The 13,378-nt window shown below is 44.4% G+C and overlaps 1 protein-coding gene across 2 annotated transcripts; it reads left to right on the forward strand.

Annotated features, from left to right (window-relative positions):
• Nucleotides 1-1,689: 1,689 nt before the first annotated feature.
• Nucleotides 1,690-13,009, forward strand: rnf20 (ring finger protein 20, E3 ubiquitin protein ligase). 2 transcript variants are annotated; one of them, XM_080840509.1, is made up of 22 exons: nucleotides 1,690-1,756; nucleotides 2,316-2,493; nucleotides 2,930-2,998; nucleotides 3,344-3,442; nucleotides 3,785-3,932; nucleotides 4,290-4,475; nucleotides 4,943-5,058; nucleotides 5,340-5,486; nucleotides 5,799-5,873; nucleotides 6,588-6,707; nucleotides 6,994-7,173; nucleotides 7,406-7,541; nucleotides 7,697-7,818; nucleotides 8,066-8,219; nucleotides 8,490-8,766; nucleotides 9,075-9,192; nucleotides 9,414-9,563; nucleotides 9,950-10,162; nucleotides 10,677-10,802; nucleotides 11,069-11,209; nucleotides 11,768-11,869; nucleotides 12,040-13,009. In XM_080840509.1, the coding sequence occupies exons 2-22, from the start codon at nucleotides 2,323-2,325 to the stop codon at nucleotides 12,214-12,216; spliced, it is 3,027 nt and encodes a 1,008-aa protein (XP_080696635.1). In that variant the 5' UTR covers nucleotides 1,690-1,756; nucleotides 2,316-2,322; the 3' UTR covers nucleotides 12,217-13,009. The 2 variants fall into 2 exon arrangements, with proteins under 2 accessions (XP_080696635.1, XP_080696636.1); XM_080840510.1 differs by having other exon boundaries at nucleotides 1,701-1,756; nucleotides 2,313-2,493.
• The last annotated feature ends 369 nt before the right edge of the window (nucleotides 13,010-13,378 follow it).

Consider the following 13,378-nt stretch of genomic DNA (forward strand, 5'->3'; position numbering starts at 1 on the left):
TGATGTGTTTTTAATTGGTCTTTGAATGCACTAAATATTTATAATTTATTGTAATCATTTAAGAGGAGTAATTTGATTGGAGTTACTAATTTTCCTACACAATTTTTGTTGAAATCGTGATCTCTGTAAAGTCTCAAAATTCAGCCTTAAGAATGTGGTTTACTTCATCAATATAAAGGTGTGGCTTTTATAAAATAGTCTTTTAGTCATTTTGAAAGGTGTGACGGAAGAGTTATTGTGAGAGGGAATGATTCCCATTGAGTAGTAGATAGACTCTTTTTTTCCATTTGTAGATTATACAACTCCCCTCACTTTAACCTAAACATCAAAGCACAGACAATGGAACTACATTGACATTTTTTTTTTCAAGCTCTTTTTTATCTTTTCATTTCAAATAGTAGCCTAACTAAAGTGAGAAATAAGAAAAGCTTAGTTTGGTTTCTGTGACTCATAATGCTGATGAAGCGATCCGAAGTTGCCCCCCGAAGTTTGCTCTCATTTTGTTAAGGATGACAATTTTGTATTTTTACCAAGCTTTTCCAGCTAGCATGATTGTGATGTTCCTGCATCAGTCTCCTGCGATAGGGCCATCTACTTTTATTTTCAAGAGTAATACACACATATACACTACCCAGGGATGGTAAGTAGGTTAAAATAATTAGTGATATCAGATATGATGCAATAAAAAAAACATGAGTGACTCTCTATGCCTTTTGTTCTTCAAAAACAAAACAAAAAACTCCAGAACATCATGAAAGCTGTCAGCCGTTTTCCCCCCTCAGTTGACATTTGAAATAAACAGATTTTGGGTTCCAGTCAAATATCTTATTTTATGTTTCTGATGTGTTCTCTTGCAGATTTTGGGTGCCTGTGGGCCTTACAATCATCCCCCCACTTTTCTGTTGTTTTGGGTGAGCCCAACACAAGTTAGCGTAGTTTCTTTCAAGTTCTTATCTTTCCATTGGCACCCCACTTGTCCCATTTGCCATATACTCAAACATGAACAAACTTTTCTTTCCTAATCTTATTGTCCCTTTATATTTATGTAACTTGTATTACTTTTTTCTGCAGATGTTTGTTTTGATTATTCTTGTTGTCTATGTGATATGTCAGCTGCTGTGTATCAGCTTTCTCCAGCCCCTTCTCCTGGACCTAAGAAATGATGTTCTCATTTTGGAAGGGATGGGGGATTTGCTGCCATGTGAGAAGACCCATGAACTGAACTGTACTGTACTCCCCCCTGTGTATAATAAATATAAGTTTTACAATAGACACTACCAACTCTGTTGTGTTGTTGGTGTATTGTTGGAAAGATGTTTTTGCTGAGGAATACTGTAAAGGCAAACTGCAACTGAGCTCCAAAATAGTTGGTTGAAATTGACAGGCTTGTAGAGACAATAAGGCTTCAACTACCCTGCATTATTGGGTAACTGTTTTCTGTGATTCTACAATTAAATGAGCCAGAGTGCTTTTGCTATTGTATTTTGTGGCCACAGATTTTCACAAAAAATAAGGCAATTAATTTAATGTCGATTGCCCATTTTAATAAGCCTTGTCATTCTGTAAGCGCTGAGCCAAGCCAAATATCCCAGGCATACAATCAGACGGTGGCGCACTGGTGCGGACTGGAGTGAATCTGTTCTTTGTCGATGATACAGCACTACTTCCGCTTCCGGGACAGAGTTCTGTGGAAGAAGGACCGCCGACATCAACACTAACGTTATCCGAATTAAAAACCCTACTGTCGCTGCCTAAGGTACAGACTACATCACCAGTTCAAAAGTAGGATGGTGCGTTATTAGTTGTGATGCAAGTTCATAAATGGTATCCGATCTGTCGATTTATTTGCGTGCTAAGCTATTTCATTTGCAATTGCTATGTGCACCGGCTGTTCATCGATAACGATCATGGAAGCCCACACAAACCTTTTCGTCAATTCAGACAACCAACGGATGTACCCATAGTTGATAATCACGCAGGTTGAGTCAAAGTTCATTGATTTGTATTGCCTCGGGGAATTAGATCATCCCCGCGAGCCATCAGCCGGTGAATGGCCTTGGATTTTGGAGACGACTCAGATAGTGAACATATAACATACGTTATTAACTAAGTATTACATGCCAATCTTAGATTGTTTTAGCAGCCAAACGTTGATCACACAATTAAGTCTTATAGCGAGAGGGGTTACAGAAAAAAATGCTGTTTTGATAGCCGTACAGATTGAACCTGTGATTCAGCCCGATTAGGTTCAACATAAGTTAATTTACTTTCTTGTCTTGCGTTATGTTCCTGTTTTCTTGCTCATGTGTCAGCAGCAAGAAGATGTCTGGTCAGAAGAGACCATGCGACCCCAGTGGGTCCGTCTCCTCTGGCGCTCCTCCGGAGAAGAGGCGAGAGCGGGAGGTCGGAGAGGAGACTGCCGGGGTCAGCACGACAGCGGGAGGAAGCACCGCTGTGGAGACGGTGATCAAACTTGGAGGCGTGTCCAACCCGGTAAGAAAAGCAGAGCCTTGTAGTAAATACTGTTGAGAAATCTTCGTGACATATGTCAGAAGCACTGTGACAGATGACCATAGCTAACTGAAAGCATTGTGTGTTCCTGACATAGTTGTACTAAGATTGATACTGTGCCAAAGGAAGTATCCAGAAACAAAGTGAAGTCGTTCATTTGTTCTAGTTTTTGTCTTCTTAGGTCTTAACCACAGGAGTACAGCAGTGGTCATTAGGAAGAGCTTTATTTATCAAAGATGACGTGAACTTCATCAATTGTGCTTGTTTTTGAGACCTGTCAAGTGTTTCTGTATTCATGAACAGTATTGTAGGACTTGAGACAGGTCATCTGTGTGCCTCCTGTTATGATGCTCTTGTGATGGTCCCATGTATGTATCTCTTCAACTGTCTCACTCCCTTGTTTTCCTCTCACACACAGGAGGAACAGGATATCAAAGCCCTGCAGGTGAAAAATAGAAAACTGGGGGAGGCTCTTGACCAGAGACAGGTAAGTCTTTTCTTTCACTCACAGATAAACACACACCAATTAACCAGACTTACAGCTTTGTTTTTTGAAGTACCTTCCTAGAAACAGATGTAATGTTACCCCAAATCTTAAGCACTTGTTTTATGAATATTTTGCTGTTCGGTTGCCATTTTAGTGTTACTATGTTGCTAAACTACAGGCATGGAATGTTTTGGAAAGTACTGTCAGAAATCTCCCTGTTGCTTTAATGTTGGATTCCCTTAATTATGAACTGAATAGATTTGTCTATATAGTGAGTGAGTGAGTGAGTGAGTGGACAACTCAGAATTGTGTACATCAATAATCTGCCTGTCTTTGGGCCTGCAGGTGATTGAAGATGAGCTGAGGGAGAGAGTGGAGAGACTCGAGACTCGGCAGGCCACGGATGATGCCAGCCTGCTGATCCTCAACAGATACTGGAACCAGGTAAATCTCCTAACTGAAGCCTACCTGATAATGTGCTAATAGAAAAATGTGTTGATGTGTATGTGAAATATTGATCTCTCTGTCAACATTGTGTAGGATAGCTTATAGAGGAAAATTACAGCAACCTGTATGTTTCTTATTTTAGGCTGAACATGTGTAATCAGTGTTATTCCCAGCCTGACACTCAAAAATGATCTATACAGCACTTTACAATAATTGTCTTTGCATCTGAACCAAATTCATTATGTCAGTTGTTCAGTGAAAAACACAAGATCATATCATCTCTCTCTCTCTCCCCCTCTCTCTCTTCCTGTCTCTCTCTTTCTCTATCTATGCGTTCAGTTTGATGAGAATGTGCGTCATATCGGTCGACGCTACGACCAATCTGGTGGTGAGCCAGTGGATGGCCACATCAGTGAAGGGCGGAGCTTGAAGCCTGACACTCCGGAACCTGACGGAGACTCCAATCAGGAGCGGGCAAAGGACCGAGGTACCAATCAGCTGCAGGCAATGCGGGGTGTCTCAACTCTCCGCTGGGCCTTATGTGATTCTCAGAACCAGATGGAAATGCTTGTTTATAGTCATTAGAACATGTTGGTACCCCTACCCAGTTCAGGTCCATTTATATCAGTAAAAATAGCAAAGCAAGGAACAGGAAAAGAGCGGGAAATAGGACTGTCTCATAAGGTGTCTTTAGAGTGAGGGCAACAGCTCACTCCAGTAGATACCCCTTAAAGTGTACAAAAGAGAATTGACACGTAATTTGTTGAGTAGAATTATAATATGCCTATTTATATTTAATTTTCTTGGAGTATTGTAGTAATATGTGCTGCGTGTTCCCCTTTAGGCCAGCAGGGGGAGACTTCCAACTCGTTTTTGGCCACTCTGGCCAGTAGTAGCAGTGAGGAGATGGAGGCGGAACTACAGGAGAGGGTGGAGTCCAGCTGTAAACAGGCCAATCGCGTGGCAGATATTTACACCAGTCTGAAGGGCACCGTGGATCAGCTGAAGAAGACTGTGGACAGTGGAGTCGGTGAGAGGGGCATTGTGGGATGCTGTTTTTGGGGAGTGCTGGGTGTCATGGCAACCATAGTGCTATCAGTAGTTGCAGTAGTGGTAACCATAGTAACAATCGCCCATTGGTGTTTTTCTGCCTCTGAAATCAGTATTACAGTAGAAGACTTGTCCCTTCTGACAGATAATGCAGGTCTGACTGTTAATGTCACCCTAACCTCATAGGCATGAACCTCTATGGAGTGTTTTTAAAATGGTTAAACCCACAGCAATCTGGAACCAATAAAGTAGAGCTGGAGGATTTTTGTTGGACTACTATGGGACTATATTGGAAGTGTGTTGGCCAGAAGTCATTGTTGCTGTTCAGACATCCACCACAATTTTGCATCTTCAATCAGTGTGGACTGCTAGACTAAATGTATTTGTATAGTTTCATGTGGCTTTTAGGTAATGTCCTGGTAACTGTAACCCACATTTCATTTACAGACAGTAGTCTGTGGGAGGTCGCCACCCAGCTCAACTCCCTGTTGACCAGCGAGAATGAACGCCTGCGTCAGCTGACCGACAGCCTCAAACAGAAACACAGCCAGATGACCAGTGAGGTGAGAGAGAGAAAATGGTGGAGCTCTGCATGAGAGTTAAAATGTATGGCAGTGGGGATCATTTTGCAGAAGCTTTTTCCCCCCTCTAATATGATTTTGGTCAATTGTTCCCAGAATTATGATGTTTATATGTGTTATGGTTGTCAGAATTTATGAATGTGTGTTTGACTGGTTTTGGGTGTGATCTGTTCATGTGTATTTTGTTTTGTGATTCTCACACATTTGATGTGTGTGTGTGTGTGTGTGTGTGTGTGTGTGTGTGTGTGTGTGTGTGTGCGCAGTCGCGTGTGCTGGGTCGTGCTGCGACACGGGCTGATAATCGCATCAGCGAGCTGCAGGTTCTGGTCGAGGAGCTACAGTGGGACATGGAGAAGATCCGTCGCCGAGAGAACCGACTCAACACACACCTCGGAGAGGTGCTGGAACGGGTAAGGCCACACGTGTGTGTGTGTGTGTGTGTGTGTGTGTGTGTGTGTGTGTGTGTGTGTGTGTGTGTGTGTGTGTGTGTGTGTGAGAGAGAGAGAGATTGCTTCTGTTTTTTTTATTATCGTAATATTTTTATACTGGATTTTCACCAACAACTACAATTAAGTCATTTGAAAGCAATTGTAATTTAGTTTCTAAATACAATGTGGATAGAATGTTTTGTCTCCAAAAATGTCAGTGGTTAAGTGTGGTGAAGGCCTAGTGGAAGGCCGTATTTATCTGACCATCACTGTGTCCCTCTGTGGCCACCGTAGGTGAACAGCAAAGGTTACAAAGTGTGTGGAGAAGCCAGCAGTGTGTGTGGAACCATCACCATCAACAAGAGAAAGGTGGGTGCGTTCAGAGGTGTAGCTATGTGTATGTGTGTTTATAATAATCAGGTTGCAGCCAGCTGCTGTTAAACGTACCGTCTAGTAGGGGGGCCCTGTGGCGCAAGCAGTAGCCCCGACCATATAAGGGCTTCAACCCCCACTGGGAAACGGGTTCAAATCTGACCCGCTGTAATTTCCTGATCCCACTTCCCACCTCTAATTTCCTTTCCAAACCTTCACTGTCCTATTGATTAATGGCAGAAAGTAAAAAAAAAAAAACGTACCGTCTAGTAATACCTTAAATCCACAACCTCCACGGGGCTTTGTGCTAATGAATCTGACTTACTTGGCTACCTTACTTGCTGTGTCAGCTATGGGAACTGTATTGTAGGTGTAGGTTCCCTGGCACAGAAAGTTCAGAACTAGCTTGGGGCAGGTTTTTGGGTCAAAGATATTCAGTAGATATTTTAGAAAATTATTGGTGTGAAAAACTATGAAATGAGATAATTTTACATTTTAAGTTTTTGGCTGGTTAAAACAAATGTTTTATCTTTGACCCTTTTACAAATACTTATGTTTGACTGTTATAACCAATACGGTTTCAGTCTACCCATTAAAATAGTTTTTTTGTTCTGAAGACTGTGACAAACAACTGAGGTGATTCTTTAAGAAACATCTTTCTTTTTCCTCACTTTCATTTTTCTTTCTCTCTCCTCTCTCTCCCATGCACAGTTTGAGGAGATGAATAGTGAGCTGGAGGAGAACAAGGAGTTAGCGGAGAACCGACTCATAGAACTGCAGAAACTACAACAGGATTTGCAGAACGTCCATCAAGACAACCAGAGCATGAGGGTGAGTTGACAGGCCGGAACCGGGGTCACAGTTCATGAGGCTAGAGCCTTTGTCTTTTCTCTGCAGATGGATTTGTGAGGTGAATGACCTGTGATGCTTGATGGTTAACTTTTCTTGTCCCTACACTTCTGTCTTTAATTCTTCCATCTTCTCTATCTGCCTTTCTTTCTTTCTGTCTGTCTTTCTTTAATTCTTCTTTTCTCCTATATGCCTTCCTTCCTTTCTTTCTTTCTTTCTTTCTTTAATTCTTCCTTCTTCTCTACCTTCCTTTCTTTCTTCCTGTCAGATGGAGTTGGTGTGCCGGGCCGAGGGGGTTGTAAGAGATAGCGCTGAGTACCGCTGCCTGCAGTCCCAGTTCTCGGTTCTGTATAACGAGTCCCTGATTCTGAAAACCCAGCTGGACGAGACCAGGGCACGGCTTAACACCACTAGAACCGCCCGACTACGCCAGCTCGACCACATGGAGGTACGGCTTGTGTGTGTGTGTTGTGTGTGTGTGTGTGTGTGTGTGTGTGTGTGTGTGTGTGTGTGTGTGTGTGTGTGTGTGAGCATGCATGTGTGTGCACTTTTTATCTTTTGGGTCTCCCCAACCAGTAGCATTTCTGCCTGTAACTGTGTGTAAGTGTGTGTGGACAAGATGTGGTCTTACCAATTGAGGATTTCACTGCCATTTGTCCTAATTTGTGTGTGTTTTCTAGAATGATGAGGTGTCACTGCAGCGTAAGGTGCGTACTGAAGTCATTCAGCTGGAAGACACCCTGGCTCAGGTGCGGAAGGAGTACGAGATGCTGCGCATCGAGTTTGAGCAAACACTCGCCGCTAATGAGCAAGCAGGTAACTCATTCACTCTCTCACACACACACACACACACACACACAACCACACACACACACACAAACACACCTTCTCACACTGGCTGTGTCTTTTTCTCTGTCTCTTTCTCACACTTTCTCTCCCTCCCTCCCTGTCTCTCTCCATCTCTCCTCCAGGTCCCATTAACAGAGAAATGCGTCACCTGATCAGCACGCTGCAGAACCACAACCAACAGATGAAGGCAGAGGTGCTCAAGTACAAACTCCGCCTGAGGGAGTCGCAGCAGGAGCTCAACGTGGTGAGGGGTGGAGGGAGGAGGAGAGTAGGTGTGGTTGTGGGTGTGGGTGTGGGTGAGAGAGAGAGAGAGAGAGGGAGTGGGTGGGTGAGTCACTGTGTGAGACAATGAAGAGAGAAAACTGAAGGAGAAAGTGTCTGTATGAGCCAATGGAGAGAAAATCGCTGAGTCTATGAGAGAGAGGGAGAGTGAGAGAGAGAGAGAGAGGATTAAGGATTTCTCAACTCAATAAATCTTTGTCTCTTAATAGGTCCGTGCAGCGAAGGGCAACGCAATCCTCCAATCCCAGTCCAGCACTGAGCTTGACGTAAAAGAAGAGACCGCCTCCCCTCTGACACCAGCTACAGGTGATGTCACAGTGAAGGTGGAGTCTGATAATGACTCGGCCACGCCCACCAGCACAGGTATGGCAGCTTCTTTCCTCTGTCTTCTCAGGCCCAGTCTGCACACAAATAGATTAAGACTTTTTAAAGTCTTTTTTTTTCAGGATAAATACTGTACATTGCCTCTGTGTTATATACACTATAACTAATATACACTTCTCTGCACACACTTGCATACATAAGCTCACGTTCACACTCTTTTCATCTTCCTGGTTGTATCTTCCGCCTTTCTCTGCCCCTCCTTTACTCTTTCATATTCTTTTTCTCTCTTCGTTGTCTGTCCTTTCCAAGGTGCCTCAGTGAAGACGGAGCCTGGCACGGAGGCAGAACTAGTCGTTAAGGAGGAGGACAAGGACAAGGACAGAGAGAAAGATAGAGAGAAAGAGAAGGAACGAGAGAGAGAGAAAGAGAGAGTGACCCGTGGTAGCGCGACTGTTAAAGAGGAGAGGGACAGGGCTGGAACCAGCAGCAACCAATCAGAAGAGAATGTGGCGGAACGCTGCACAGTGGTTGGAGGACCAAAGAGGAAGGAGGTGGAGCAGCTGAAAATACTTCGTGCTGAGCTCAAGTACGTACTCTAATATTATGTATAAAAAAAGATCTTGAAAACACTATTCAAGATAAGAAGGATGAAAATGATTGGGGGAATGTTGAGATACGTGAACATTTTGAATGTGTGGATGATGGTAAAGAGGAGACATTGATGATGGTGGAAATCTGATACAGATCCTAATGATGACATTGATTATGGGAAAGGTGCTGGTGTTGATTCTGTTCTGATGAAATTTGTGACTGGTATTGCCTGTTCTGCTGCTGCTATTGATGATGATGATGATGGTGGTGATGATGATGATAATGATGATGATGTTCGTACAGGAAAGCGCAAGAGTCACAGAGGGAGATGAAGCTCTTGTTGGACATGTATCGCTCCGCCCCCAAAGAACAGAGGGATAAAGTCCAACTCATGGCTGCTGAGAAGAAAGCCAAGTCAGAGGTACAAACACACACACACACACTTTTCAGGTTCAGTTTCTCTACTGTGTATTTGTCCAAATGTTTGTGGGATTTTTTTTTAGCTCTCTATGTAGGTGTGTTTTTATGTATGTGGAAATGTGTGTGTGAGTGAATGAATGGGTGTGTGTATGGGTTTTTGTGTGTGTGTGTTTGAGTGTGCTTATATCTGCGTATATCAATGTATGTGTGTGTGTCTCCTAGGGGGAGGAGCTGCGTCAACGCCTGCGAGAGCTGGAGGAGAGGGAGAGGAGGGAAGGGAAGAAGATGGCCGACGAAGAGGCTCTCAGAAAGATCCGCTCAGTGGAGGAACAGATCGACATCCTCAACAAGAAGCTGTCCTTGGCCAAACAGGTATGTGTATCTTGTATGTCTGTGTGTATGTCTGTGTGTGTGTGTGTGTGTGTGTTTGTGTGTGTTTTTACCTACATGCATACCTGTAAAACTGTACGTATCTGTCATGAATATACACAAAACATACTTGTGGAGTTCTCGCCTGTATGCTGTGTCTGACTTGCATTTTCCTCTGTTCCTCTTCTCTCTCATGTGTTCCATCTTCCTCTCTTTTCCTCTGACCCTCTCTTCTCTCTCACGTGTTCCATCTTCCTCTATATTCCTCTGTTCCCCCCTCTTCTTTCTCCTGTGTTCCATCTTCCTCTCTTTTCCTTTCCCTTTCCTGTACATTTACAAACTTCCGTTCCTCTTCCTTCTCCCTCTACCCCCCCGCTTTTCCTAAGGAGGAAGACGCTCTGCTCAGCGAGATGGATGTGACGGGCCAGGCCTTCGAGGACATGCAGGAGCAGAACATCCGGCTGATGCAGCAGCTGCGGGAGAAGGACGACGCCAACTTCAAGCTGATGAGCGAGAGGATCAAGTCCAACCAGATCCACAAGCTGCTAAAGGAGGAAAAGGAGGAGCTCGCTGACCAGCTGCTCACTCTCAAGACACAGGTGGTGTGTGTGAGAGAGTTTTTCGGGGTGTTTTTTGAGGTGGGGGGGGAGAGGAGCTTGTTGACATGATGCTGGCCTTTAAGACTCATGTGGACACTTGAGCAAAGCTCAGGCCCCAAAGCTCCACCTAGGGAGCCGCCTGTCTATAACCTAGATGAGGGTGATTGGTTGGTGCGTAGCAGATGTGTTTAGTGTGTTTGATGGGAGATGATGAGGAGTTAGCTGACCAGCTGCTGACAGTTAGGACACAGGTGGGCTGTAGGAGCCAAGTGTAGGGGATGTCTAAGGCTAAAGCTGAGGCAAAAGGTGCTTAGGTTGGGGTGGGAAAAGTGTGTTTAGGGTTGATGTTTTAGGTAAGGAACTGAAGAATGTTCAAAGCTTTAGTAGAATGTTTATGGCAGGTTTGTTATTTTTGTTATTATTATATTGTATTAAAGCCCCTATTTATTAAGTCATTCATTGGTAGTGACTGAGCTTTGAGCAATTTTCTCACTCTCCCATCTCCACTACCTCATAGGTTGATGCACAGCTTCAAGTAGTGAGGAAGCTGGAAGAGAAAGAGCGCCTCCTACAGGGGACCATCGGTACTGCAGAGAGGGAGCTGTCCCTCCGAACACAGGCTTTGGACATGAATAAACGCAAGGTACACATACACTGTCTCCCCCACACACACACACACACACACACACACACAAACACACACATACCCATACCCATACTTCTATGGTTTGTACACACTTTCCTTTCTTTAGGTTCACCAGTAGACACACAAACACAAAGCTCAATTCTGAATGTGTTGGCCTCAGTCGCCTCTGCCTGTGCACACAGACTCGTGTATCTGTCATATTCTCTCTCTCCCTTACTCTCTTGCTAACCCTCCCGCTGTCTCTTTCTCTCTGTCTCTCCCAGGCCCAGGAGTCTGCCTTGCTCTCTGAGGAGATGAAGGGTCAGCTGGAGACTGTGCAGCAGAGGCTCAGTGGGGTGAGGGAGGAGGTGATTGAGAACAGCACCACCCGTGAGAAAGAGTCCTTCAACGCACGACGCGCACAGGTAAACCACACACACACACTCCCTGTTTTGCTCTCTCTCTCTTTCTCTCTCTTTCTCTCTCTCTCTCTCTCTCTCTCTCACAAACACACACACTCACTGTTTTGCTCTCTCTCTCGCTCTCTCTCTCTCTCTCTTCCTCTCTCTCTCTCTCTCTCTCTCTTTATCTCTCTCTCACAAACACATACGCTCTCTTTTTTCCCCACTGTCTCTCACGAACACACACGCTCCTATGAGTGTTGTTGTCCTTGTGTGGCCGGTCTGTATTGCCCCACACTTTTATGTTTTGGCATTTTAAGAGCTAGCTTGTTGCCCGTCAATGAAATTAGGGACGTCTGTGTCAGTGAGCACGAGCTGGCTGCATTGTCCGCCTCGTTTACTGTGCTTCATCAACACAGAGCATCCGGTTCCACTGCTGAGAGTTCATGAGGTATCCAGCTCTCGGCCATTTTTAAGTCGGTTTAAGTCGGCACAAATTAAAATCCGAGAGTTTCTGACACATATTATGGTTCCCATGATGCATCCAAAAACGAAATGCATTTGTCAATACTTGTTGTGAAGGAGGACATCTGCAAGCTGAGGAGAAAACTGGAGAAAGCCAAGAAACCAGCGGACATCCCCAGTGGTGATGAGATTCTGAACGAGGAGATCAACGATTACAAGGTACTTCTGTCTCTGTTGACGCGCATGCTTTAAAAGGGAAGACTCTCTCTTATTTAAATTTCTTTTTTAAAGGGCATGGGTTTTACAGGGCTTTTCTTTCAGCCTTTGTGTTATTCACACTGCTGTTTGATTTGATTGTTTTTTTTTTCCTGTCCCTTCCTCGTCCCCAGGCGCGTCTGACCTGCCCGTGCTGTAACTCGCGAATGAAGGACGCCGTGCTGACCAAGTGCTTCCACGTCTTCTGCTTCGAGTGCGTGAAGACGCGCTACGACACTCGCCAGAGGAAGTGCCCGAAGTGCAACGCCGCCTTCGGGGCCAATGACTTCCACCGCATATACATCAGCTAGGAGACGAAAGGCCCCGTGTGATTGGCTGGCTGCTAGCCACACCCACACCTGACCCTCACCGCCCTTGCATCCTCCATCGTGATTGGTTAGGGTCGGTGCTGCTCTCTTGTTGTGTAACTCTTAAGTGTTCTGGAGTTCTGAGATGAAGAGAAGTGGTTCGTGTGTGAGGCTTGTGGCATCCTAGGGTTTGGCTAGATTTTTTTCCTTACTTTAGGACACAGAAAACAAACAAAAAAACATCAACACAAAATGTGTCACCCAGCTACATGATAAACAACTAGTGCCCTCCACACCTGCTTCTATACATTCCGTCTGACGGGGGTTGCATTTGGTGATGAAAACATGGACTGTAGAGATGCATTGTGCTTGTGTGGTCCCTGACCGCTGGTTCTGTAGAGAGACGGAGGATATACGGTCGTCTGTTCAGTTCACAGTTGGGAAAAACCTTTCCAGTTAACACGAAATGTCAATACAAACAAACGAACAAAAACAAAGGACATTTTAGTCTGGCCTGAGTTGTCTACTGGGCCTGGAGAGAGTGGTATTTAGACTTAAAAAAATAGTGATAGAAGATGAGAGCACCAGAATCATATTTCTAGGCCTTTCATCCTCCTCCGCTCTTTATTGAAAATTGATGGTGGTCTGTTGTAATTTTATTGTACATTTATCTGTATCGCCTATGGTCTTTTCTTTTTAATGCCTCGCCCTTACAGTGGAGGCAACACCTTATGCCGTTAACAGGTTATGACTTTTGTATTTGCTTCTGGGCAGTCAATAAATCTCGACAGAAACAGTGGTCATCTGGTTTTCTTGATCTTCACCGTAATTTTCCTCCACTTAAAGACGCAGCCCACAATTCTGAACAGGAGGATGTTGATAGTTCCCTGCACCTGAAGCAACTTGTGTGGCTCAGTTTCCCATTTACTGATCCCATTTACAGATCCAGGGCTGTGTACAAACCGGCAGTTTTTTTGAGTGCACACACTGGATGGACAACTAGTACTATGAGGAATGATTCAAAGAAGTAATTTGACAAATATGGTTTTCATTATGAACGAGGACTGTGCCTTTAAATATAGATTGTCTCCCAGGTAAATTCAAACTATTTCGTGAGTTTCGAGCTCCTACAGGCAGAGGGGGTTACTGGAGCAATCTGCACTAC

The sequence above is a fragment of the Sprattus sprattus genome (genome assembly GCF_963457725.1).
Source record: "Sprattus sprattus genome assembly, chromosome: 6".
Classification (NCBI taxonomy): domain Eukaryota; kingdom Metazoa; phylum Chordata; class Actinopteri; order Clupeiformes; family Clupeidae; genus Sprattus; species Sprattus sprattus.

Excerpts from the sequence above, each read along its gene's own strand:
- rnf20 (XM_080840509.1), top strand. The coding sequence starts at position 2,323 with ATGTCTGGTCAGAAGAGACCATGCGACCCCAGTGGGTCCGTCTCCTCT. Across the intron at positions 2,494-2,929 it reads TTGGAGGCGTGTCCAACCCG|GAGGAACAGGATATCAAAGC; the intron begins GTAAGAAAAGCA and ends TCTCACACACAG. Across the intron at positions 3,443-3,784 it reads TCAACAGATACTGGAACCAG|TTTGATGAGAATGTGCGTCA; the intron begins GTAAATCTCCTA and ends CTATGCGTTCAG.